This window comes from Ornithorhynchus anatinus, chromosome X4 (genome assembly GCF_004115215.2).
Source record: "Ornithorhynchus anatinus isolate Pmale09 chromosome X4, mOrnAna1.pri.v4, whole genome shotgun sequence".
Classification (NCBI taxonomy): domain Eukaryota; kingdom Metazoa; phylum Chordata; class Mammalia; order Monotremata; family Ornithorhynchidae; genus Ornithorhynchus; species Ornithorhynchus anatinus.
In genome coordinates, this window is record NC_041752.1 from 1,114,606 (window position 1) to 1,139,147 (window position 24,542).

At 59.1% G+C, this 24,542-nt stretch overlaps 2 protein-coding genes across 3 annotated transcripts; one reads left to right on the forward strand and one right to left on the reverse strand.

Annotated features, from left to right (window-relative positions):
* The first annotated feature begins 227 nt into the window (after positions 1 to 227).
* On the forward strand, positions 228 to 9,441 carry PLEKHG6 (pleckstrin homology and RhoGEF domain containing G6). The gene is made up of 14 exons (XM_039910674.1): positions 228 to 365; positions 1,640 to 1,795; positions 2,348 to 2,509; positions 2,696 to 2,791; positions 3,531 to 3,581; positions 4,128 to 4,277; positions 4,895 to 5,005; positions 5,128 to 5,277; positions 5,862 to 5,999; positions 6,231 to 6,350; positions 6,696 to 6,828; positions 7,227 to 7,342; positions 8,324 to 8,456; positions 8,687 to 9,441. Exons 1-14 carry the CDS (start codon positions 228 to 230, stop codon positions 9,439 to 9,441), a joined length of 2,409 nt encoding a protein of 802 aa, XP_039766608.1.
* A 1,288-nt stretch (positions 9,442 to 10,729) lies between these two features.
* Positions 10,730 to 24,099, reverse strand: TNFRSF1A (TNF receptor superfamily member 1A). Of its 2 annotated transcripts, XM_029054481.2 has the most exons (10): positions 23,835 to 24,097; positions 17,838 to 17,973; positions 16,294 to 16,422; positions 15,124 to 15,270; positions 14,508 to 14,586; positions 12,639 to 12,709; positions 12,420 to 12,539; positions 12,051 to 12,079; positions 11,660 to 11,870; positions 10,730 to 11,475 (listed from the first exon to the last, which is right to left on the reverse strand). In XM_029054481.2, exons 1-10 carry the CDS (start codon positions 23,862 to 23,864, stop codon positions 11,168 to 11,170), a joined length of 1,260 nt encoding a protein of 419 aa, XP_028910314.1. In that variant the 5' UTR covers positions 23,865 to 24,097; the 3' UTR covers positions 10,730 to 11,167. The 2 variants fall into 2 exon arrangements, with proteins under 2 accessions (XP_028910314.1, XP_028910315.1); XM_029054482.2 differs by lacking the exon at positions 16,294 to 16,422 and having other exon boundaries at positions 23,835 to 24,099.
* Between the last annotated feature and the right edge of the window lie 443 nt (positions 24,100 to 24,542).

Consider the following 24,542-nt stretch of genomic DNA (forward strand, 5'->3'; position numbering starts at 1 on the left):
CCGGACAGAGCCGAGTAACTAGGCCGACCCCAACCCTGACCGTGACCCCCGTTTTTCCGGTGGGGTCCTCCTCCCGCTTTCCACTGCCCCCGTCCTCTCCCCTCCGCCTGGCCTCGCCCCCCGCCCCCTCTAACTCTGGCTTCCCTCCTGCTCTGCAGACGGCGGGGGAGGGTCGCGCGCCCCCCGCCCCAGCCATGCAGCCCCAAAGGTGACCCGACGGGAGGGGGATGCAGGCCTTCGGCTCCCCGGATCAAGGGCCCCTGGAGCCGGGCTTCGTGGCTTCCCGCATCGAGGCCTATGGGGGCCGCCGGGCCCCGCAACCTTGGGCCGACGGGAGCCTTCAGCCACGGGGGGGTGTCCCGCAGGTGAGAACGGGGCCTACTGCCCGGTCCCGCCCCATCCCACCCCCTTCCCTTTCCTCCCTCCCCCCCCCTGCGGCCTGGGGTTGGGGGGGAGGAAGGGGCAGGGCAGGGCAGAGGCTGAGACGGGCGGGAAGAGTGCGGAGGGTGGACCCTCCCGGGCACAAAGCTCCTGTGTCCTCGCGTCGGACCGCGGGGCCCGAGCCCCTGCCAAGAGCCCTGCCAGCTCAGGGTGTGGCCCGTGGCCTCCCCTGGCACCTTTTTTCCCCGGGCCCTTGGGCAATGGGGGCCGGTGAGGAGTCTGTCCCGGGGATGCCCTGCCCCGGGCCCCTCGGCCCTCGGGCTGGCCCGGGCAGGGCAGGACGAGGGAGGTGGTTGACTCTAGAAGGGGCAGGGAGAGGGCAGGGAGAGAGAGCAGAGCAGGGCAGAGCGGGGTCAGGGCAGGGACAGGGCAGGGACAGTTCAGGGAAGATAGTTGGGAGGGACTGGGGGAGAGGGAGAGGGCGCGGGGAAGTGGCGGAGCAGGGGGAAGCGTGCAGGGCAGAAGTGCAGGAAAGGAGGGCAGGTTTTGGGTGGCCACTGTCACCCGGACCCCTGGCTCCACGCCCCTGCAGTCCCCTCCGGGCTCTCGGCCCTGGAGCGAGCGAAGGACGGTAATTGGGGACACCGGCGCGGGCTGCAGGAATGTGACCGGACCTGCCCGGGGGGGGGGGGGGGGCACGAACCGGGGACACCTCTCCAGCGCCCCGCCCTCCCGGGCCAGGCGCGGCCACGCGAGGACTTGGGGCGCCCGTGGGGCCGGGGGGAGTAAGTTGAACATGTTTTGGGGAACCCACGCGGCGCACGCGAGGCTGGGAAGGGGCTTGCAGAGACGACCCCGAGCCCGCGGGAGTGTGGAAGACTCCCCGCTCCCCCGCGCGTGAGGGGACCAGCGCGGGCTAGATTCCATGAGGGAGAGGGGCCACGCGTGGACGGGAGATTCGACCCTTTGAAGATCCGGTGCTCCCCGGTCCCCTCCGACCCCGGGGCGGGGTGTCAATCCCGACCCAGCCCGGACTGCCCTGGCTGCGCCCCCTCCCCCTTCCCGGCGTGACTCAGAGCCAGGCCCACGGGAGGGGCCGCCGCGCCCCTCAGCCGAACAGGTTTGAGATGGCGAGGACGGCCCTCCCTTTCCCCTTTTCCCCCCGGCCGAGCCCCCACCCCGCCCCCGCTCCCTCGGGCCCCCGGCCGGGCGCCCCGGGAACTGCCCCGCGCCCACCGCCCGTCCCCCGACCCCTCAGGAGCCCGGTCGTCGACGGCTGCAGGACCTCGTGCTGTTCAACAAGAGCCCCGGGCAGTCCCGGGGCCTGTCGCCGCTCAGGCTGAGGGAGCTGGAGCACGACAGAAAACACGGCCATCTCTACGGGACCGGCCCCCCGCCCTCCCCCAAAAGCAAGGTGCGGACCCCTCCCCCTTTCCCCCTGAGGACTCAGCAACCCAGCCCGGCCCCGGGACGACCCCAGCCCCCCTTGGCACTGATGGCCCCCATCAAGCCTCTTGTGTCCTCTCTTGCTTATATTCCTCCTCGTGTCCCCCATGCCTGCCAACCCTGTCTCCTCCGGGAGGTAGCCCGGCCCCAGGGGTGACCCTTTCCCCCCGCCTCACTCCTCCGCCGCAAAAGGAGATCCTCCCCGCGCCCCATTCATTCATTCATTCATTCATTCATTCAATCTTATTTATTGAGCGCTTACTGTGTGCAGAACACTGTACTAAGCGCCTGGAAAGTACAATACAGTAATAAAGACAATCTCTGCCCACATTCCTCCCATCCCTAGAGGTGGCCCTTCCCCCGCCTAACCCCCACAACCCAGGAGGTGACTCTCCCCCGCCAATTCCCCCCAACCCTGAAGGTGACCCTGCCCCCACCCAACCCCGCCACCCCAGAAGGTGACCCTCTCCTCGCCCCATTCCTAGAAGTGACCCCCCCCCGCCCTTCCCTCCCACCCCAGGAGGTGAGCCGCGTGGAGCAGCTGCAAGCTCGACTGCACACGTTCAGCATGTTCGGGATCCCCCGCCTGCCCCCCGAAGACCGGCGCCGCTGGGAGATCGGGGAGGGACGGGACGGCGGGTTGGCCGAGAGCTCCTGGAAGGAGCTGGTGCCCGGGCACGAGGTGGGCACCGGGGCCCGGGCCTCGTGGGAGGCGGGACCCCCTCCACGCCGGGCTCAGTGGGTCCCCGGTTGGGCAGGGGGTGGTCAGGGGAGAGAGGGGGGCAGAGCCCCCGAGGGGAGGGACCCTGGGAGCTGCCCTCGCCCCCCGGGGTCTCCCCTCATCCTCCCCTGGCCCCCCTGCCCTCAGACCATGAGTCGGGAGCTGTGCCACCAGCAGGAGGCGCTATGGGAGCTGATCTCCACCGAGTTCATCTACGTGAAGAAGCTGAAGGTCATGACAGACGTGAGTCCCGGCTCCCCCCTCCTCCCTCCCCCGACCCCTCTCCTTCCTCCCCCCACCACCAGCTTCCCTCTCCCCCGGCTCATCACCCTTTCCTCCTCCCTCCTCTCCCCCCTTCTTCTCAATCAATCAATGGTACTTAATATTATTAATCATAATGGTATCTTTCAAGCGCTTACTATGTGCCAAGCACTGTTCTAAGCACTGGGGCGGATACAAGATCATCAGGTTGGGGCTCACAGTCTTAATCACCATTTTACAGATGTGGTAACTGACGCCCAGAGAGGTGGAACGTCTTGCCCAAGGTCACACGGCAGACTAGTAGCGGAGTCGGGATTAGAATCCACGTCCTCTGACTCCCAAGCCCATGCTCTTTTTTTTAATAGTATTTATTGAGCGCTTACTGTGTGCAGAGCACTGTACTAAGCGCTTGGAATGTACAAATCGGCAACAGAGACAGTCCCTGCCCACCGACGGGCTTACTAAACTACTTATTGTGCGCTTACTCTGTGCAGAACGCTGTACTAGCAGTTTGGAAGAGTGCAATACAATAGAGTTCGTAGACAAGATCCCGACCCCCAGCGAGTTTACCTCACTAGTCTTCCCTTCCCCAAACTCCCTCCCTTTAGCACCCCTTTCCTCATCTCTCTCTCGAGGGGCTGACACAAGGGGTGGGGAGGGTCGTGGGGGGTGGGGACCAGGGCTCTGAGGAGGTGGTCCTCATGTGCCCCCTACACTCTAGCTCCTAGCTGCTGGCCTGCTAAACCTCCAGAGAGTGGGGCTGCTGATGGAGGTGAGGGGCCGCGGGAAGGGGAGGGGTCGTGGGGCGGGGAGGGGCTGCTGGGGGAGGGGGGATCGCAGGGAAGGGAGGGGACGCGGCCGGGCCGTGGTCCAGACGCTGGGTGGGAGGGGGCGATGGCCCGAAGTGCCCCCACTCCCGTCCCCTCCTGTCCTCAATCAATTAATGGTATTTATTGAACATTTACTATGAGCAGAGAATTGGACTGAGAGCTATCAATCAAAAAAGCAGCATGGCCTAGTGGCGAGAGCTTGGGCTTTGGAGTCAGAGGTCGTGGATTCTAATCCCGTCCCTGCCACTTGTCTGCCTTGCGACCTTGGCCAAGTCACTTAACTTCTCTGTGCTTCAGTTACCTCATCTGTAAAATGGGGATTGAGACTGTGAGCCCCATAGGGGACAGGGATTTGCCCGAGCTGATTACGTTGTATCTACCCCAGCGTTGAGAACAGTGCTTGGCACACAGTAAGCCCTTAAAAATACCATTATTATTATTGTTATTATCTCCCCCTACCCTCAGAGACCCTGCTTCTGCCCCTCCAGGTGCCCGCGGAGATCCTCTTTGGCAACGTACCCGACCTGATCCGCGTCCACCGGAGTTTCTGGGAGGAGGTGCTGGGACCGGTCCTGGAGGAGACACGGGAATCCGGCCAGCCTATGGATCCGCTAAGCCTCCAGGATGGCTTCCTCTCGGTGAGGCGGGAGGCTGCAATCCCGGTCCCCATGGTGAGGGGGGAGGGGGCTACAGGTCGGGCAAATCTCGACCGGCGAGGGGAGCAATAAACCGGAGCCTCCGTGGGCTGCTGGGAGAGCAGGGGTCCGGCTTTTCAACCTTCAAACATTATAAGGGGGAGGCTCTATCATCAGCCCACCCCTGAGGATGTCCCCCCATTTTCCCCGGACCCCAGGAGACTTAAGGGTTATGTCACATACCAGGCAGGACACCCCTTGCCTCTGCTTTTTTTTTTTTTAAAAAAAAGGTATTTGTTAACCACTTCCTCTGTGCCACAAACCATACTAAAAGCTGGGGGAGATACAAGCTAATTAGGATGGACACTGTCCATGTCTCACATGGAACTCATAGTCTTAATCCCCAATTTACGGATGAGGTAACTGAGGCACAGAGAAGTGAAGTGACTTACCCAAGGTCACACATTAGACAGGTGGCAGAGCTGGGATTAGAACCCAGGTCCTTCTGACTCCCAGGGACCGGGCCCACCCCCATCCGTCAGCCTCCTCAGGGGAGTGGAACTCGAGCATTCACAACTCCCCACCCCCACCCCTCGGGGGGCGGGGGGGTCTCTCCGCAGTTTGGGGAGCGCTTCTTACCTTACGTGCACTATTGTCTGCAAGTGAAACGGACCATGGAGTTCGCCCGTCACCAACAGGAACACAATTACCTGTTCCAGACCTTCGTGAAGGTAAGGACGGGGGCGGGACGGGGGACGGGGGCCGCGCTGGGGGAGACGCGGAAAGGTGTCCCCGGAATTTGGGACCCCTTTTCTCCTGTTGGTAACGACGTGGCCCGGCGCCCGGCCCGCAGTGGTGTGAGAAGCACAAGCTTTCCGGCCGGCAGCAGCTCGGCGACCTCCTCATCAAGCCGCAGCAGCGCGTCACCAAGTATCCGCTGCTGCTCCGGGCGGTCTTCAAACGGAGCCCTGACCCCCGCCAGCGCGAGGCCCTGGGCGCCATGGTGAGCCCGGGGGCAAGGGGCATCCTCCGGAGGCCGGGAGAGGGGCTGGAGACTGGCGGCCTCCGGCGGAGGGGTCATAGCTGGGGGCTGGCTGGGGATAAAGCAGGGGGCCGGGTTGGTGACAGGCAGTGGCTGGAAATGGGGTGGGGGGCGGGAGACTGGGGGTCCGGGAGTGGAGAGGGGAGGCCGGGGGTCCGGCATCAGGGTGCACGGTGGAGAGGGGAGGCGGGGGACCCGAGGCTAGGGCGCAGAGTGGACGAGGGAGGAGGGGGCCGGGGCCAGGGCGCACAGTGGAGAGGGGAGGCCGGGGGCCCGGGGCCAGGGTGCACGGTGGAAGGGGAGGCCGGGAGACCGGCATCAGGGCGCACGGTGGAGAGGGGAGGCGGGGGATCCGAGGCTAGGGCGCGGAGGGGGCCCGGGCCAGGGCGCACAGCAGAGAGGGAACACCGGGGGTTCGAGACCAGGGCGCACAGTGGACAGGGGAGGCCGGGGGTCCGGAGCCAGGGCGGGCATCGGAGTGGGGGAGTGGGGAGGCCGGGGAGGAGCGGAGCCCCCGAGAGGAGCCGAGCCGGTGGCGCCCGCAGATCTCGGCGGTGGAGTCGTTCCTGCACCACATCAACGCGCAGGTGCGCCGCGGGGAGGAGCAGGACAACCTGGCGGCGGCCGCCCAGCGCATCGGGCCCTACGACGTCCTGGAGCCTTCCAGCGAGGAGGTGGAGAAGGTAACGCGCCCGGAGGACCGGGACGGGATGGGGGTCGGGATCGAGATCGGGAGCGGAGGAGCCGGGCGGCCCGCGGGAAGCAGGTGGAGCGCTAAGGAGCATCCCGCGAGGAACCTCGGGATTTTCCCGGGGCTGGGGGAGGGATCCCAGGAGCCCCCCGCTCCCCGCACCCAGTTGAGGCCCGCTGTCCCAGCCCCTCTCTGTTCCCCCGTCCCTCCTACCCTCTCCTAGAAACTTCGTCCCTTTTCCGTGTTGGACTTGACTACGCCCATGACCGGGATCACTCCTCACTGCACGCGGCAGCTGTTGATGGAAGGGGCCGTTCGCATGAAGGAGGGTCGGGAGGGCAAGGTAGGGAGGGCTGGGGGCTGCGACTGGGGGGAACAGAGAGGCGTCCCGCTCCCCACCCCATCCCCCAGAACCATCACGCTCGCCGTCCTCTCTACGTGCCCTACTCTCCCTTTCCTCGCCCCCTCCCGCCCCTCGGGGAAAGTGGGCCTCCGGAGCTGGGGTCGGGACGTTTCTGTTCACTCCCGGAAGACAGACCGCCTCACCCCGGTCCATCCGGGCTGCCCGGATGACCTCTGGAGGACCTGCCTGGCAGGCGGGAGGGGATTGGGGGGGGCGGGGGTCCCTGTAGCGAATGCGTGTACGTGTGGACGCCCCCTGACCCCCGCGCTCCCCCGGTCCCTCCAGCTGGACGTGTACCTGTTCCTCTTCTCGGACGCCCTGCTGGTCACCAAACGGCAGCGAAAGACCGACCGGGCCAAGGTCATCCGCCCTCCCCTCATGCTGGAAAGGCTCGTGTGTCAGTCCCTCCGCGACCCAAGTACGGGCCTCCACCCGAGTCTCCCCCAGACGACCCATCCCACTCCGCCCCAAACTTCCAACGCCGCCTGCCCCCCCAGCCTCCCGACCACAGCCCCGTCCTCCAGACGTGGCCCTGCTCAGGCCCCATCCCAACTCCCCGACCTCACACCGAACCTCCGGATGTGGCCCCGCCCCAATCCCCCAAACAAGCGCTTAGTACAGTGCTCTGCACAGAGTAAGCGCCCCATAAATACGATTGAACGAATGAATCCCCCGCCCCTAAACCCTGATCCCACCCAATCCTCTGTCTCTGAGCTAGCCTCTTCCCTCTCTCTCTCCCTCCTCCCCGGCTGGCTGGGCGGTTGGGAGGACCAGAGGCAGACAGACACAAACACACACGCACACGTTCCGTCCCAGACAGCTTCCTGCTGATCCACCTGTCAGAGTTCCAGTGCGTCTCCAGCGCCCTCATCATGCACTGCCCTACCTCCTCCTTCAGCCAGCAGTGGCTGGAGAGGATCCAGGAGGCCCAGGTAGGGGAGTGGACCGCGGATCCCCCAAATACGACATACATGGATTCTAGCCCAGAGGGAGTCGTAGGGGTCCGGGAGGAATCTAGGGCCTCAAGATGCTGACAGATCCTGGCCATTCTGGGCACCGGACCTTCCCCGGTTGTGCACTGGCTATCCCAGGATTCTTCTACCAACCTTGCCCTGTAGGAAGGGGACTTTGCCAAGGATGATGGAAAAATCATAATAATAGATGAGGTTCTGTAGCTCAGGGGTTAGAGTAATTGTCTTGTCTTGTCAGGGGTCGTGAGCTCGAATCTCAGCATGACCTGCATCGACCTACTTTATTTTAGAGAAGCAGCGTGTCTCAGTGGAAAGAGCACGGCCTTCGGAGGCAGCGGTCATGGGTTCGAATCCCGGCTCTGCCACCTGTCAGCTGTGTGACTGTGGGCAAGTCGCTTCACTTCTCTGTGCCTCAGTTACCTCATCTGTAAAATGGGGATCGAGACTGTGAGCCTCACGTGGGACAACTTGATTACCCTGTATCTCCCCCAGCGCTTAGAACAGTGCTCTGCACATAGTAAGCGCTTAACAAATACCAACGTTATTATTATTAGAGCACTTATTCTGTGCGCGCAAGCCTGTACTAAGATAAATAAAATCAGATCAGACTCAAAAGATGGAGGGAGAAGGGTATTTAATTCCCAATTTACAGTTGGGGAAACTGAGACCGAAGGAGTGAAGTGACTTGCCTCTGGTTACTCAGTAGGCACGTGGCAGAACCAGAATTAGAACCCAGGTCCTCTGACTCTAAGCCCCGTGCTCTTTCCACTACGCCACGATGCGAAGGAGGAGGGGAGGAGGGAGATGGTTGGTAGCTCCAGAGAATATGTGAGTGTGTGTGTGTGTTGGTGATGGGGGGGGGGGGGGGGGCCTTGAACCTCTGCCCCTTAGCCCCCACCCCCGCTCCTGCCCTGAGCTTGGCCCTCCCCGGCTCCCTGGCAGGTCGCCCTGCAGAAGATGAAGGCAGAGGAATACGTGCAACAGAAACGGGAGCTCCTGGCCTTCTATCGGGACACGGAGTGCCCGGACCCCAGCTTCCAAACCTCCCCGGAAGCGTCCCAGAGCGGCTTGGAGGAGCCCGGCCCGGACCCCAGGTTGGTAACACTACCGTGCTATCATGGAAAGAATTCCCTCATCGTTATTATTATTGTTATCCCGCCCTCCGCGCCCCACTCCTGACCCCTCCCTCCGACCTGGGGACCCCAGGGGAGGCGGGGGACGACCTCACCAGACCGCCCCCCCCCACCACCTGAGGCAGGGGCAACAGGAGCACCCCGTGTGCAGACCAGCGTGCTCCTCCTCCCCGCAGGCCGCCGGGGTTCTCCCCCGCGGTGCCCCGGCTGCTGACGACGGACCTCACGGAGGACCCCGCGCCCCCCGCGCCCCCCGCGCCGGACGACGGCTCGGACGCCGGCTACGGGACCCTGGTCCCGCGCTCGCCCGGATCGCCCCCTCCCTCCTTAGCCCCGAGCCGCCTGCGCCGGGCCGCCCTCCGCCGGGACCCCCGCCTCACCTTCTCCACCACGGACCTGCGGGACGGCCCGCGGCGCCCCCGCGCCCCCGCCCCCCAGCGCCGAAGCGCCCCCGACCTGCCCGACGGGGTCCTCGGGGGAGGCAGCCTGCCCCGGGAGGCGGAGCGCCCGGCCTGGTCCGACGACGACGACGACGACGTCGACGACGAGGAGGACGGAGACGTGGTGCTCCAGACTCTGCACCGCGCTCGCCTCCGGAGGCACTTCGCCGGTTCGTCGGCGCCCTCCCCCGCCGACTCGGCCGGAGGGAGTCCCTGGGCCTCGGAGGAGGAGGAAGAGGAGCAGGAGCGGGAGGAGGACGACGAGGAAGGAGGAGGAGAAGGAGGGAGGCCCGGGCGCTCGCCCTCCCCGCGTCCCCTGCGGGCCGAGGACATGCTGCGGGAGATCCGGGAGGAGCTGGCCGGCCAGCGGATCGAAGGGAGGGCCGAGCCGGCCGAGGGCGGCCCCCGGAAACTCACTCGGGCCGAGCTGCGGAGGATGCGCCGAAGCCAGATCATCCAGCTGGACAACACGCTGACCGTCTCGTAAGCGCCGGCCGGGGGGCTCGGGGGAAGCGGGAGACCCTCGGGGAACCAGGGTGTCGGGGAGGGGAGAGTCCACCCCCCCACACACCTCCAGCATCGCGGACATTTTGACTTCCGCGTCAGACACTGTGACCGTCGTCCCTTCGTTATGGCCCGCTGACCTTTGTTTCTCTCTCCGTCTCTCTCTCCAGGGAGGTGTAGCCCTCTCGACGGCCCGCTCGACGTCCAGCCGGATGGAGGCCCGGAGGGCCCGCCTCCCTCCCGCGTGCCTCGGCTGGAGCCAACGCTGTATATTTCTGTACCATGTACACTCCCCCGGCCTGGGGCCGGGATAAAGCGGGATGGAAAAGTCGCCGGGCTCCCGTGCAGTGAAGAACGGGGGCGGGCCGAACAAGGGGGGGGACGAAGTTTGTCCCCGGAGCAATGGGGGGGGCCAGCAGCGGTCAGCACCGCCCGGCCTGACGCCGCGCGTGGTACCGGCTGTTAAACTGGGACCGGACTTGCGAAAGCTGAAACGGACGGAGCGACGTCGAGATGTCCCCAAAGCCAAGAGCTGAAACGGAAGAGTGTGTGCCTCAGCGCTAGATCCAAGAGCTGCGGGGTTAATTGGAACATCCTGGAGAGTTCTCTCTGGAAAGCCCTCCTGGCAGAGGGGTGTGTTTTTTAGAAGAGTTTTGGAGGAGGAGGGTGAGATTTGATGGAGAGATTTGATGGGAAGGTCAGCAGGACTGGGGTTGGGGCGTGGGGAGCAGAGTACACCCAGGGACAGTGCAAAAATAAGGGATAAATTCTGATCGGTGGCACAACTACGGCATCGAATTGTAAATTGTCGGCTGTTCTGGGTAGAGGAGTAGGAAGGGTCAGGCCGCAGCTGTGCATACTGGAAGTGAGTCAGATTAATTGATTGATTGATTGAGCCCTATGGAGGCTGACCCCCATCAACATCAGTATTCGCTGAGCACCTTCTGGATGCCTGCTGGGGCAAAGTGCTGGATTTCGACTGCCCGTAAACGTACGATAAAAGTACGTGCGATCCCTTCCCTCGAGGAGTTTAAGGTCGTGTGAAGGGGGCGGAAGAGAGTGGGCGATCCTGCCGCAGGCAGCAGGGCTGTCGGGAAGAGAGCTGAGACTGTGGAACGAGCCTGGCAGGAAGTGGGGGGTGACTGTGCCCAGGCCAGTGGAAGGAGTGGGTGAAGGTGGCATGACCGGGTCATCAGCCAATCAGGATCTCAGGCCCTAGGGCCCGACCCTCGGCCCTCCCCCATGGGGGCCCAGTGCAAAAGGGGGGCTGGTCCGATAGTCTGAGCTTTAATCTGAGCGTTTAGTGTATTTACAGGTGAGGTCCCGGGCGGGAGAGCCGGCGAGGAGCCCGCCCCAGGTAGTGTACAAAGAATTGAAGGGCCGGGCCCGGCCCGCGGTGCAGGGTGGGCGGGTGAACAGGCGGGCGGTCAGGCGGGAGGATGGGCAGGCGCTCAGTGGCGGCCCGAATGCCCCCTCCCCACTCACACATCCAGATGGGAGAGGGAGGGGCTCTTTCGGGCCTCTGCCACTCACCAATCCGACAGTGGCCCCCCGACCCCCGGGCGTGACATCGTGGTGTCCGGCCTCCGGTTCACGGGCCTAGGCCCGGCGCTGGCCCCTAACCCCGCAGGAGCAACACGTGACCCCGGGTCGGTGTGGCGGGGGAGGGCCCCCAGCGCCGGGCAGTCTTCATGATGGCGAGCCAGGCCTCACCGTGGGGGCAGGGACAGCGGGACGTAGGGGGCGTGGCCTCGGGCCAGGGTCTCCTGGATGTCCTCCAGGCAGCCACGCAGGTCCATTTCGGTAAGCGTGCGGCCGAGCAGCTCCAGCGTGGCCTCATTGCGGGGCGCGCGCTGGCGCCAGGTCGTCAGCATGCTGTAATGCGCCTCGCGTAGGCAGCGGCCGTTCTGCAGCTCGAGGCGCTCGATCTCGTACTCCGTCAGGCCCAGACGCCGCATGAACTCCTTCCAGCGCGAGGGCGGGACGCCGTCCACCACCGCGTACAGCACCGCCGGGTCTGGGAGCGAGGGGAAGCAGGGAGGAGGAGGAAGAGGAGGAGTAGAGAACATGTCGAGGGCGTGAAGGTGTGAAGGGCGGGCCCGACCCAAGCTGACGGGCAGGGGGAGGTCCCTGCCCCCTCCCTGTGGGTGACCCGTCCCTTCCCCCCAACACGTGTGCCAGGCGCGGGGTCAGGCACTCACTGTCCGGGCGGAGGACGTTGAGGCAGTTAGGCAAAGCCTGGACGAGGGCAGGAGTGAGGGTGGCAGCGGAGGCAGGCGGGTGGGGAGGGACTTCCTCGATGCTCCACGGGGGCCTACCCACTCGCTCTGGCGGCCAATCGCTGGGGACGAGGGCTGGGGCGGAGGCGGGGCTCAGGGACGGAGGCGTGGACACGATCTGCACTCCGGTTGGCTAGAAGAGGAGGGGGCAGAGTCACGCACTTTCCCGCCCCGGGGACGGAGAAGAGGGAAGAGAGAGAAGGGAGGGTTTCCCACTGCTGTTTATGGCTTAGTGGGGTGGTGGGAGGAGCTTCCCACCCCGGATAATGCTCCGAGGGCGGGATCCCGGGGGCTGGGAAGGGGCCTCTCTCACCTCTCTGGGGGTTGGCGGCATTCTCTTCACTGGAAATGGAAAGCAGAAATGAAAAGTCACGAATTTCACTTCCTCTCCCTCAGGGGGCCTGTGGTAACTCGCCCCAGCGCCTATCAGTCCCCAGGGGCTGCAAAACTTGCAGACCCAGCTCCCCCAGCACCCCCCCAGCTCCGAGGGGCCAAGAGCCCTAGATCAGGCCAGCACAAAGCTGGTTGGAGCTATGAAGGCCAGCCAGAAAGAGGGGTCCTGCCCGGCACTGGTCCAGGCCATAGGAGGGGACACCTTGACCCTCCCTCCCCGCCCCCCTTCAGGGGATGGTAGTGCCCAGATCAGGGGTGCACATGAGGGGCTGGGGCACCCCCTCCTCACCAGCCAGATAGGTCAGCTTGGACTTGAGGGGCTGGAAGTGCCAGGCAAGCCCGACGAGGACGAGGAAGAAACAGCACAAACTCAGGAAGATCACCAAGGGCATGAGCACGGCACTATTGTCTAGGAGATGAGAGGAAGGAGGTGGTCTCAGAAGAGTTGGGGAAGATGGGGTGAGGGTCTGGGGGCCAAGGGGGAGGTGGGTTCCTCGCTAGATCTCACCTGGCTCCAACCCTTGGATGGGTGAAGAACTATTGGGGCAGAATTTCTTGCAGTCGGGGTCATCCTCACAGCTGGAAGAGAAGAGACAGGGTTGGTGGGGAGGGAGAAAAGGACCCCCCTCTTAGGGTGTAGTGTGGGAGGGGGAGCATTCCCAGCAAGCCTCCACTGAGGTCTTGTAGCCCAACAGGAAGGGGTGGGGGTCCATTGCAATAACCAAAAAGCCATGGTGAAGGGGTCACTCTTGAGCAGCTGTGACCTCAGCAGTAGGGTCCGGGACAGGAAAGTGACAGGCCCTTAAGGTGCCTGGAAGTGGAAAAAAATAAAGAACTCCTTGAAGCTGTTTTGTGCTTCTTTCTTCCCAGAGCACTTTAACGTTCATTTTGTCCCCATAACATCTCTGGGTGGGAAGGGGAAACTGAGACCCAGAGAGGTTGAGTGACTTGTCCGAGGTCACACAGCAGGCCAGGGGCAGAACTGGAGCTGTGGGGGGAGGGGAGGTAGGGAACTAAAGGGGTGAGAAGGAGGAAGGGAAGAAAGGGGAGAAAGGGGAGGGGGGAGGTATCCTGCTCTAAGCAGAAGGAGGGCGGGAGAGTTAGATGGGGACAGGGTATCCAAGGCAGAGACAACTCCCAGGGCCCTCCTCAGTTTAGCCTATATTCAGCTGCCCACATCATCTTCCCAGAATCCCCATCAGAATAAAACAATTATCATTACCACTGACACTGACTGAGCATCTCTTATGAACAGTGAACTGTACTGAGCGCCTTCAGGCGCAGAGTAATGAATAAGGTGCAGAGCAGTGTACTAAGCTTCCTAATGGGGGAACAGCACAGTACTGAGCACCAGAGTGCCTAGAGTACGGTATTTTATTGGGCACAGAGTTCTGTACTGAGAGCCTAATATGTGTGGAGCTTTCGCCCTAATGGGAGTATCAAACATGTCGAGAGGAGGAGATTCCAAGCAGAAGAGCAAGGCATGGGCCTCATCCAGTCTGCAATCTCCTTCAGCGACTCCACATTTCAGCTAAAGCAAAATTCCTTCCCCTCATGGGTTTTAAGTTTCCTCACCTGCTGCTTCACCTTTCCCTGTTCGCTCTGCTCCCTCTCTATCCCAGCTAACCCTCTTCGGTCCTCCCAAGATCAGCTCTTCACTGTCCATCGCTCTCGACTCTCCCAACCCCTCACTCACACCCTTCCTAGGACTCCCTCCTTGCCTTCAAAACCTCCCAGAGGCCTTCCCTGATTGATCCCCTCCAATCAATCAATCAATCAATGATGTCTACTGAGCGCTTACTGTGTATAGAGCACCGTATGGCATCTCATCAGTCACGTCAGCATATGGATCATCTATTTATTTGCTCTACATAAATGGAATCTTTTGAACCTAACCTTTATTTCCATCCTTTCATTCCTAACTATGGGATTCTGTTGCATTTTCCCAAGTGTTTGATACACTTGCCATTCCCATTCCTACTTTCTCCCAAGGGAGGGCCAGAGGACACCCCAGTCCCCCTCCCTGAGACTTCCCTTTTCTACTTTCCAGATGAAGTCAGATGAGAAGCAGCATGACCTAGTGGATAGAGCAAGGGCCTGGGAGTCAAGAGGACCTGGGTTCTAGTCCCAGCTCCTTCACTTGTCTGCTGAGTGATCTTGAGCAAGTCATTTCACTTCTCTGTGCCTCAATTCCCTCCCCTGTAAAATGAGGATTAAGATTTTGAGTCCCATGTGGGACATGGACTGTGTCCAACCTGATGATCTTGTATCTACTTCAGCAGTTGATATAGTGCCTGGCACATAGGCTGGACTCAACAAATACCATTAAAAAAAAAAAAGTTCCAGCATTTGGGGCAGAGGCTAGGGGATTACTCACTGGTGGCAGGGGTAACACTTATTTTCCTTCAGAAAGAACCCCGGGTTGCAGAGACACACAGCATCCCGGTTCTCCACACCTGGGAAGAAGAGAAAGGGGGAGATCAGCCTGGAGTTAGTGAGGAGGTCAGGATCCCAACTGGAGTTGCCGGGGGTGGTGTTGGTGGTGGTCATACTAAACTGGGAAGGGTGGTCCCATTGGATAGCAAGGGGGTGAGGAGCAGGAGAGCTCACTTCTCATGATTGGGTAGGGGAAGACTCCATTCCCTGGGTAGGGGAAAAGGGGTTGACCATTTCCAGTGGGAGGAGAAGAGGGAGAGTCCATTCCTTGGATGGGGAGGGATAGTTCAGGGGAGAAAAATACATTCTCTCGCTGGGAGGAGGAGGAAGAGGTCCACTGAAGTGGGAGATGGCCATTCCCTAAGCAGGGGGAGGGAAAGTCCACTGGGGAAGAGCGGAGTCCATTCCCCATTGGTAAGGGGGGTCGAGGGGATGGAGGAAGAGTCCATTCTCAGGAAGGGTGAAGGAATCCATTGCAAGAAGGATGGGGAGGGAGAGTTCATTCCCGGGCAGGGTTTGTGTGACCGGAGAGGATGGGGACCGGGCCGTGCACTCACACTGGTGGAGAATGCTGCCATTGAGGCAGAGGCTGCAGTTACGGCAACGGAAGGTATGGTCCCTGCCCAGGCGGTACTGGTTCTCCTGGCAGCCACACTCCGTGTTCCTATCAGGCGTGCATGGCAACTTCTCCACCTGCCCCAGCTCTGGCAGGGAATGACGACGGGCCAACGATGGCAGGCCGGGGAGCAAACAGCAGGGCACCAATGTCATATAAGAGTCCTGTCCCACCCTCACGCCACCCCCGCCCCAACCCATCCACTCCCACCCCCTGCGGTGGCCTCTGGAGGAGAGCAGACCCTGGCCTAGTTCATTCATTCAATAGTATTTATTGAGCGCTTACTATGTGCAGAACACTGTACTAAGCGCTTGGGATGAACAAGTCGGCAACAGATAGAGACAGTCCCTGCCGTTTGACGGGCTTACAGTCTAATCGGGGGAGACGGACAGACAAGAACAATGGCACTAAACAGCGTCAAGGGGAAGAACATCTCGTAAAAACAATGGCAAATAAATAGAATCATGGCGATGTACAATTCATTAACAAAATAAATAGGGTAACGAAAATATGCCTAGTTCTACCTCCCACTCCCCCAGCCCACCCAGGACAGTCCTATCAGTTGGCCAGTGGAGGGCTTTCACCTCATCCGGTCGACCCGCATTCGATCATATTTATTAATAATAATAATAATAATAATAATAATAATAATAATGTTGGTATTTGTTAAGCGCTTACTATGTGCCGAGCACTGTTCTAAGCACTGGGGTAGATACAGGGTAATCAGGTTGTCCCACGTGAGGCTCACAGTTAAGCCCCATTTTACAGATGAGGTAACTGAGGCACAGAGAAGTGAAGTGACTTGCCCACAGTCACACAGCTGACAAGTGGCGGAGCTGGGATTCGAACTCATGACCTCTGACTCTCAAGCCCGAGCTCTTTTCCACTGAGCCACGCTGCTTCTCTATTTATTTATATTAATTTATTAAGCATTTAATGTGTGCAGAGCACTGAACTAAGCGCTTGGGAGAGTACAGTGCAACAATAAACAGTGACATTCCCTGCCCACAACGAGCTCACAGTCTGGCGAGCGGGGAGACGGAAATTAATACAAATATATAAAATTACAGATATCCCGCCCCCCAACCTCAGGCCCCGGCCCCGGGCTCACCCTTACGGCAGCGCTGGCAGCTGAGGCAGTTATTAGAGAAGTTCTCGATGGCAGTGTAGGTCCCTTGGGCACAGACCTGGCAGTTTGACTCCCGGCCAGGCTCGGGGCACTTGGCCACCAGATACGTCCCTGCCAGGGGGGAGTCATGGCATAAGCAAGAACGGGTGGTGGATGGGGAGGAGGCTGGGAGGGAAAGTGGGCAGTGGGTCTTTAGGGCAGATCTTTGGCAGGTGTCAGGAGGAGAAGAGACCCCTCCCAAAGGCTGGGGAATGGGAATAAACAAAAGAGGGGTGCCAGGGAGCCCGAAACAAGGCATCAATTCCAGGGACAGAGTAGTGGACTGGGCATATACTAAGTACAGGGTCTGTACTAGGTGCCTGCTGTATGCCAATAATAATAATAATGATATTTTTTAAGCACTTACTATGTGCCAAGCACTGTTCTAAGCGCCGGTTTAGATACAAGGTTATCAGGTTGTCCTATGTGGGGCTCACAGTCTTTAAGCTCCCTTTTAAAGATGAGGTGACTGAGGCACAGCCTAGTTAAGTGACTTGCCCAAAGACACACAGCTGACAAGTGGTGGAGCTGCGATTAGAACCCACGACCTCTGGCTGCCAAGCCCATGTTCTTTCCACTAAGCCACACTGCTTCTCAATAGACTGTAAGCTCCCTGAGGGCAGGGATTGTGATCCCCTAGTTTAGTGTATTGTACTCTGCCAAACACTTGGCCTAGTGCTCTGCGTACAGTAAACCCTCAAATACCACTGATTACTTGACTGTGATCACCGTACTAGGTGCTTACTTTGTACAGACCACTATTCTGGGTCACTGGTATTTGCAGATTACTGTACTGGGCACCTACTGCAAGCAGGGTGCTGGGCTGGGCTCTTACTGTATGCAATCAATCATATTTATTGACTGCTTATTGTGTGCACAACACCGCCCTGAATGTTTGGGAGAGTACAATATAACAATATAAAAGAGTTGGTAGACACTTTCCCTGACCACAGCGAGCTCTCAGTCTAAAGGGGAAGCACTGTAGTGGATGCTTGCTGGGTGCAGAAGCAGTGTGGCTTAGTGGATAGGGCACGGGGCCAGGGGTCAGAAGGACCTGGGCTCTAATCTTGACTCTGCCACATGTCTACTGCATGACCCTGAAAAAGTCAATTCACTTCTCTGGGCCTCAGTTACCTCATCTGTAAAATGGGAATTAAGAGTGTGGACAGGGACTGTGTTCAACCAATTGGCTTGTATCTACACCAGCACTTAGTACGGTGTCTGGCACACAATGAGTGCTTAACAAATACCATAAGTATTATTGTTATTATTACCCCAGAGCTTAGAGCAAGTGCTTGACAAATAGAAGCGCTTAACAAGTACCATAATTATTGTCAGGGCACCGAACTGGGCACCTACTGGGCTGGGAACTGGGAAATTGTCAGGAAAGGCTATGATCCTTGCCCGCACAGGCCTCTGGTGTGGCATGCAACTGTGTGTGGCAGAGGGCGAGCAGGCGGGTGAGCGGCGCGGCAGTCGTCTCCTACCTTTGTGACACTTGGTGCAGCAGAAGGTGTTGTTACCTGAGGGATACTTCCCTTTGGGGCACTTCAGGCCGGTCTCCAACACCTGAGCCCCGGGCCGGGGGAGCCCCGCCAGCAGCAGCACCAGGCCCAACAGCATCTGGAGAGGAATCCCACGGCCCCATCGGGTCAAGCTCGGGACGGAGTCCAGAATCCCAACCCGGCGGACCACAAGGCCGGCCCCGTCCTCCCCGGAGTGACCCGGAGGCACGAGAAGAGGCCAGGCCAACCCTCTTCCTCCTGCCCCGGTGAGGGGTTGAAGCCGGAGGCCGGGGCGGGGGAGGGAGGAGAAGCTGGCCTCCGGTGTCCAGGGGGTTAATCCCGTCCGTCCGTGCAAGCGCGTCCGGGAAAGGGAAATCTCTTCCCAGCAGCTCCGCCCCGTGACTCAGGGCCCGGGGAGGGGTGTGGAGCGGGGTGCGTGGGGCGGGTGCGCAGGGCAGGCGCACTGGGGCACGGCTCCCCCAGGTCTGCAGTTGGGAGAGAGCTCCCCCAAGTCTCCTGAGCTGGGGCAGCAGGGGTGGTGACTGAGCCCACCTGACAAGGCTCCCCAGCTTCTTCTCCTGCCCCCTCAGAAACTTCCAGGAGCTCTTGAATCCCCTTCCCCCAGACCCAGACTCCCAGCTGGACTTCCCCCCCGAACACATACACATACACAAACACTCTAAGTAGGAAAGAGTTAACTGGGCTCCCCGCGTGCTCCCCCCACCCCACCCCATTTTGGAAGGGAAGTCTCCCTTGACCCCCAGCTTCCTGTCAATCAGAGTGCTGACCTCTCCTTGTTGCTCCCCCTGCCCGTCCAACTTCACAACCTCCCTACACTGCGTCCATACCACCGGACGACTCCATCCCACCCAAGAGCCCCTTGGTGCCCCCTGCCCCTCCCCTAGATGGGGGTGCAACTCCAGTTGCCCCCTCCTCGCCCCCCAAGTCCCCCACAGTTTCCGGATGAGAGCTAGCAAGGAGGTGTGACTTCCTGTGGCACGGGGGTGGGGGAGGGGAGTCGGGGGAAGGAGTGGAGGGAAGTCTGAGAGCGGCAGATCTCGGGGGGCTCTGTGGGGGAAAGGGGGCGGTCCTGAGCTCAGCCAGCAAACTAACCATTCCAAGTCCAGGCCCAGCCCTTCCCCTGTTCCCCTGATGTTCCCTTCTGCACTTTGGCCAAATGAGTGGGACAAGTCCATCTTCCCACAGGATCCAGCCCCTCCTGACAACTTTCCCTCCCCCGCATCCTTTCTCCTCCCCCTTCACTTTTAACCGCACTGCCCTGGGCACTAATGGAGTGCAGAGTCATGAACTAGATTTTAATATTTGCCGTTTTAATGTTTCGGTGTTTCACTGTCCCAGTTGTGTCTGTCGCCAGTCCTCCCCTCCACTACAGTACCTAAATTCAAAGACTGTGAACCCCTCAAAGAACAGGATCTGGGTGTAATTTCCAGAGATTAGTACAGTGCTCTGCATACAGTAAGCACTTAATAAAAATGATTACTACTACCATGATGACGACTAGTCCGATGATTGGACTGTAAACTCGTTGTGGGGAGGGAATTTGTCTGTTTATGGTTATATTATACTCCCCCAAGCACTTCATACAGGGTTTTGCACACAGTAAGTGCTCAATAAATGCGGTTGGATGAATATTATTACTACGATGATGACTACTTCTACAACAACAAGCTCTACTATGACTACTGCTATGATGACTACCACCGCTATTTCTACCAGGTGCCTACTGTGTCCAGAGGACTGTACTGGACACTTGGGAACACAAAACAAGGCTGTAGCTTCTGAGGGGGCAGGTGAAGGGGGTCTGGGGACTAAGGGTGGTCCCTGGTTACATTTATCTATGGTTCTATTTTATCTATTTTGATGGTAGTGATGCCTGTCTACTTGTTTTATTTGTTTTCTGCCTCCTCCTTCTAGACCGTGAGCCCATTGTTGGGTAGGGATTGTCTCTATCTGTTGCTGAATTGTACTTTCCAAGTGCTTAGTACAGTGGTCTGCGCACAGTAAGTGCACAATAAATACGAATGAATGAATGAATGCTGGTTTTTAGTCCAAGGGGAGAAGAAGAAATGGTGCACACTGTTAGCAGACATATAATAGACAAAACAATAAAGGAGTAGAAGTAAACATGGCAAAAAAATAAACAATCATCTTTCTGAGGGACCAGAGGGGATAGAATGATCAAAAAGAGAGATGATCTACCAGGGAAGGTCCACTGGAATATTTTCTAGAGACTGAAGGTTGGGAGGGATGGGGGTCTGGTGGATTTGAGGGGAGAGAGAGCTCCAGGCAGCAGGGAGGGGTTGGAGATGGAAGAGTTGAGAGTGAGAGACAATTAGGAGGTTTAGTAGGGGGGTGGTGAAGTGTGCGAGCTGGGATGGAGAAGGAGCAGAGAGCGGACAGGGAAGGGGAAGACTTGTGGGGGAGGGGGAAGCTGAGTGAATCCAATGAATGACCTGAGAAATAGCGTGGTCTAATGGAACGAGCCCGGGGACCTGGATTCTAATCCTGACTACCACTTGCTTGCTCTGTGATCTTCAGCTAGTCACTTAACTTCTCTGTGCCTCAGCTTCCTCACCTGTAAAATGGGGATTAAATGTCTACTCTCCCTCCCATTTAGACTGTGAGCCCATATAGGAAAAGGACTGTGTCGGACACAATTATCTTGGGTCTACCCCGGCGCTTAGTACAGTGCTTGGCACCTAGTTACCACTTAACAAATACCACCATTACTATTATCTGATACAAGAAGAAATGAGGCCATTGGTGGGAAGCAATATATTCTGAAGGAAATTTTGGTTGAGAGCTGAGGAAAGAATGGAGAGAGGAGAGGCTGAAGGCTGAGAGACAAGTGAAGAGGCTGCTTCTGAGACCCAGCTGGAAAGAGAAGGAAGGTGTCAGGACTTGGACCAAATCAATCAGTCAATGGTATTATATTGAACGCTTACTGTGCAGAGCAGTGAACTAAGCGCTTAGGAGAGTACATTACATCAGAGTTGATAGATATGCTCCCAACCCACAAGGAGCTTACAGTTGAGAGGTCCAAAGTAGAAAGGATGGGGAGGGTCTTTAAAGGAAAAATCGGCATGATTTGGTGACAGCCTGAAGGAGAGAAGCAAAAGATGGGAAGGAATCAAAAATGTCACTGATGGTGAATGCTTGGAGGGGCAGGGAAGTGTTGATTGTGATAGGAAAACTAAGATTGCCAAGATTAAGGCTTGATTTAACCAGATGTTTCCATCCATCAGCTCCTCTTCAGCAATTTTATGGATACACTTCCACCACTTGTTCCTATTCTCGACTTGGTTTAATTTACCCTGATTTATTTATCTACGTATTCTACATGCTTTCAGCAATCACAGTTAGTGAATGGCTTGTGTCTTACCTCCATCTCTAGACTGAAAGCTCACTGTGGGCAGGGAATGTGTCTGTTATAGTGTACATTAGTACAGTGCTCTGCACACAGCAAATGCTCCATAAATACTATTAAAGGGGGAAGAGTCCTGGGTTGGAGGAGAAGTAAGGAGTGGGATGAGGCAGTTCTTATTAGGGGGTGGGTGGGCGGGGAACAGCTCAGGGTGTTGGGGGAGCAGTTCTCCATTTAGACTGTAAATTACTTAAGGGCAGATATTGCATCTGAGTCAATTGAACGGTCCCAAGCACTTAGCACAGTGCTCTTCACACAGTAGGGGCTCAGTATATTCTTTCGATTAATTCACTGAGGAGGAAGCGGCTTAGGAGGGAAGACAGGGAGTTTGGTCTTAGGCACATTGGGTTTAAGATGTCTGCGAGACACGCAGGTGGAGACATTGCAGATTCAGGAGGAAATATGAGGTTGTAGAGCAGGTGAGAGGTCGGTCGGGTTGGGGAGGTTGATGTGGGAGTCACCCGCGTACAGGTGGTAGCAGAAGCCACAGGAGCAGATGAACTCCCCAAGAGAGAAGAGGAGGGGACCCAGGCCAGAGACTTGGGGGATGTCCACAGTTAGGGAGTTAGGGGAGCCAGTGAAGGAGACTGAGAAAGAGTGGTCAGAGAGGCCGGAGGAGAAACAGAGAGCCAGACTGGTGAAATGAAAACGGGGAGAGTATCCAGGGAGGGAAGGGGTAGTCAGCAAAGTAAAAGGTGGTAGGGGATTGGGTTAGAAGCGAGTCCATCGTACTGGCCACGAGGCGGTCACTGGAGACCTTGGAGAGAGCAATCTCAATGGAAGGACAGGGCAAAATCCAGATTTCAGGGGGTTGGGAAGGGAGCTGGAGGAAAGGAAGCGGACCCCGCTTGTGGGAGGAGTTTGGATGCGAGCAGGGAGATGGGCCATAACTGGAGGGGATGGTGGAATCTGGAAAAGGCACATTTAGGTCAGGGAAGATGGAGATGGACGAGCCGGAAGAGCCAGAAGAGAGGGAGGGGCTGAAGATGGCAGTGAAAGAGGGGAGGAGGGGAGAAGCCGGGCTATTTCTGAGGAACTGCTCTCTACTCTCCTCTTTGGTTCTGGCCCCTCACTTTACCCTAATCCAAACATCCTTGGATGTTACAGGGGGCAGAGTCCTCAGTTGGAGGGGAAGGAGTGGGATGAGGCAGTTCTTATTAGGGGGTGGGTGGGTGGGGAACAGCTCAGGGTGTTGGGGGTTGATTTTCCCTACTGTGTCTTCTGGCAAGGATGGGAGGGAGGGGGCAGGGCCGGCCCAGGAAGTCTCCGGGGAAAGTCTGGGGACAGCTGACACACTTGGCTTGAGTGGGAGTGATGGGAAGGAAGGGAGGAAGCAGAGAGGCCAGCAGGGACTGGGGAAGGGCAGGAAGGAGGTGGGGAGAGGAGGCACACTACCCACACCGCCTTGTGCTCAAGGCCAGGGTGCTCACCTGAAGCCGTTCCACACCTTACCCCCAACCTAGGGTCCCAAGGCCACCTGTCAGTCAGTCGTAGTTACTGAGCACTTACTGTGCAGAGAACTGTACTAAGTGCTTGGGAAAGTACAATAAGAATAAACAGACACATTCCCGGCCCACAGCGAGCCCGTAAGATTCCCAAGCTCAGAGGTGGCTCGGGCCGAACTGTGGGGGGAAGAAGCCAAGAGGTCACTCTGATCAGCAGGGGAATCACCAGGGAGCAGAACTTCCCAAATCACCATATAGACTATTTATCCCAGTTTCGATCTGCCCATTTTACAGATGGGAAAACTGAGGCCCGGAGAGATTCAGGGCCCATCCCAGGGTCTCGCAGCAGGCCAGGGTCAGTGCTGGCCTAGAAAGACTCCCAAGTCCCCTGCTCTTTCCATTAAACCATTACACCACGGTAGATAAGAAAGGAGAAGGAGGGCGACAGGAGGGAAGGGACAGGGGACTACAGGAAGGAGAAAGGAGAGGAGGTCAGAGGGCCCTGACTGGAGCCAGCACCCAACAGGGAGTCTGGGGGGCAGCTAAGGGGAGAGGGAGGAACATTTTCTGGAGTCCAAAACAACTCAACTTCCTCAAAAACAGAAGAGAGAAACCTAGGGAAGGGGGAGGATGGGGGAGCTGGGTGTGGGGGTAGAGGATGGGACACAGCTGCCATGTTCCCAGGGAGCAACATAGGCCCCCCCCCCACACACACACACACTCTCTCTCTCTCTCCCCCCAGACCACGGGGGTAGTGACCCTAAGGAATCAGGAGGGGAAGAGGCCACTCCTCTTTCTCCCTGGCCCGGGTCAGGGAACCCCTCCTGCCTCCGCTGCCCCCCAGCTAAGCCAGAGCCCCCCGCCCTTGACACCTCTTCCTCAGCCCTCCCCTCCCCCGGCTTGACCAGCTGCTGCCTGGCCCTTAGACCTGAGTCTCTCCTGTCCCCTGGGGTCCTCCCCGTCTCCCAGAACTGGCCCTCCCCCTTCCCTCCCCCGGCCCACCGGCCCGACTCCCGCCCTCCGTTCTCACCACCCCCACCCCGCCCCCAGCCCCGCTTTCCCCTGGCCTGCGCCCCCCTCCCCACTCACCAGCGGGCCGGACGGGCCGGGTCGGCCCATGTCCTCGGCCCGGGCCGGGTCTTCACTCCCCCATGGGGCTCAGGGTGGGGGCGGTGGTGACCGAGTCCAGAGAGGACACTCCAGGACCGGGCGTTCCGGGGAGCGGGGGTCCCGGAACCCGGGGGTCCCGGGGATCGGTGGGGAGCGGGAGCCGGGGATCGACGGAGTTGGGGAGCCGGGACTGGCGGGCGGAGCTGGGGGTTGGGACGGGCCAGGCCGTGTCGCAACCTCGGGCCGGGACAGGAAGAGCCGGGGGCGGGGGGGAGGGGGAAGGGGGCAGAGGGAGGTGCCGAAACTTTAACCCTGCCCTCTCCGGGGGAGGGACCCGGGAGTCCAGGGCCAACCACTCCCCAACCCCGGGACCCTTCCCCACTCTCACCGTGCCTTCCACACTAGAAGCCCTGGCTTCTTGACTCTATTTATTGCCATTGTTCTTGTCTGTCCATCTCCCCCGATTAGACTGTAAGCCCGTCAAACGGCAGGGACTGTCTCTATCTGTTGCCAACTTGTTCATCCCAAGCGCTTAGTACAGTGCTCTGCACATAGTAAGCGCTCAATAAATACTATTGAATGAATGAATGAATTCAGAACCCCAGTTCCCCCTCGGGTGTGTGTGGGTAGAAATTTGGGTGTGAAGGTGGTCTTGTTACAGCTACCTCTAGCACCCCTGTACTTAAC

Bases quoted from the DNA above. Each gene is read 5' to 3' on its own strand.
- PLEKHG6 (XM_039910674.1), top strand. From the start codon at position 228: ATGCAGGCCTTCGGCTCCCCGGATCAAGGGCCCCTGGAGCCGGGCTTC. The intron at 5,006-5,127 runs GTAAGGACGGGG...CCCGGCCCGCAG, and splicing joins TGTTCCAGACCTTCGTGAAG to TGGTGTGAGAAGCACAAGCT. The intron at 6,000-6,230 runs GTAACGCGCCCG...ACCCTCTCCTAG, and splicing joins CCAGCGAGGAGGTGGAGAAG to AAACTTCGTCCCTTTTCCGT.
- TNFRSF1A (XM_029054481.2), bottom strand. From the start codon at position 23,864: ATGGGCCGACCCGGCCCGTCCGGCCCGCTG. The intron at 15,271-16,293 runs GTGAGCCCGGGG...ATTCCCTGCCAG, and splicing joins CTGCCAGCGCTGCCGTAAGG to AGCTGGGGCAGGTGGAGAAG. The intron at 14,587-15,123 runs GTGAGTGCACGG...TCTTCTTCCCAG, and splicing joins TGGCAGCATTCTCCACCAGT to GTGTGGAGAACCGGGATGCT.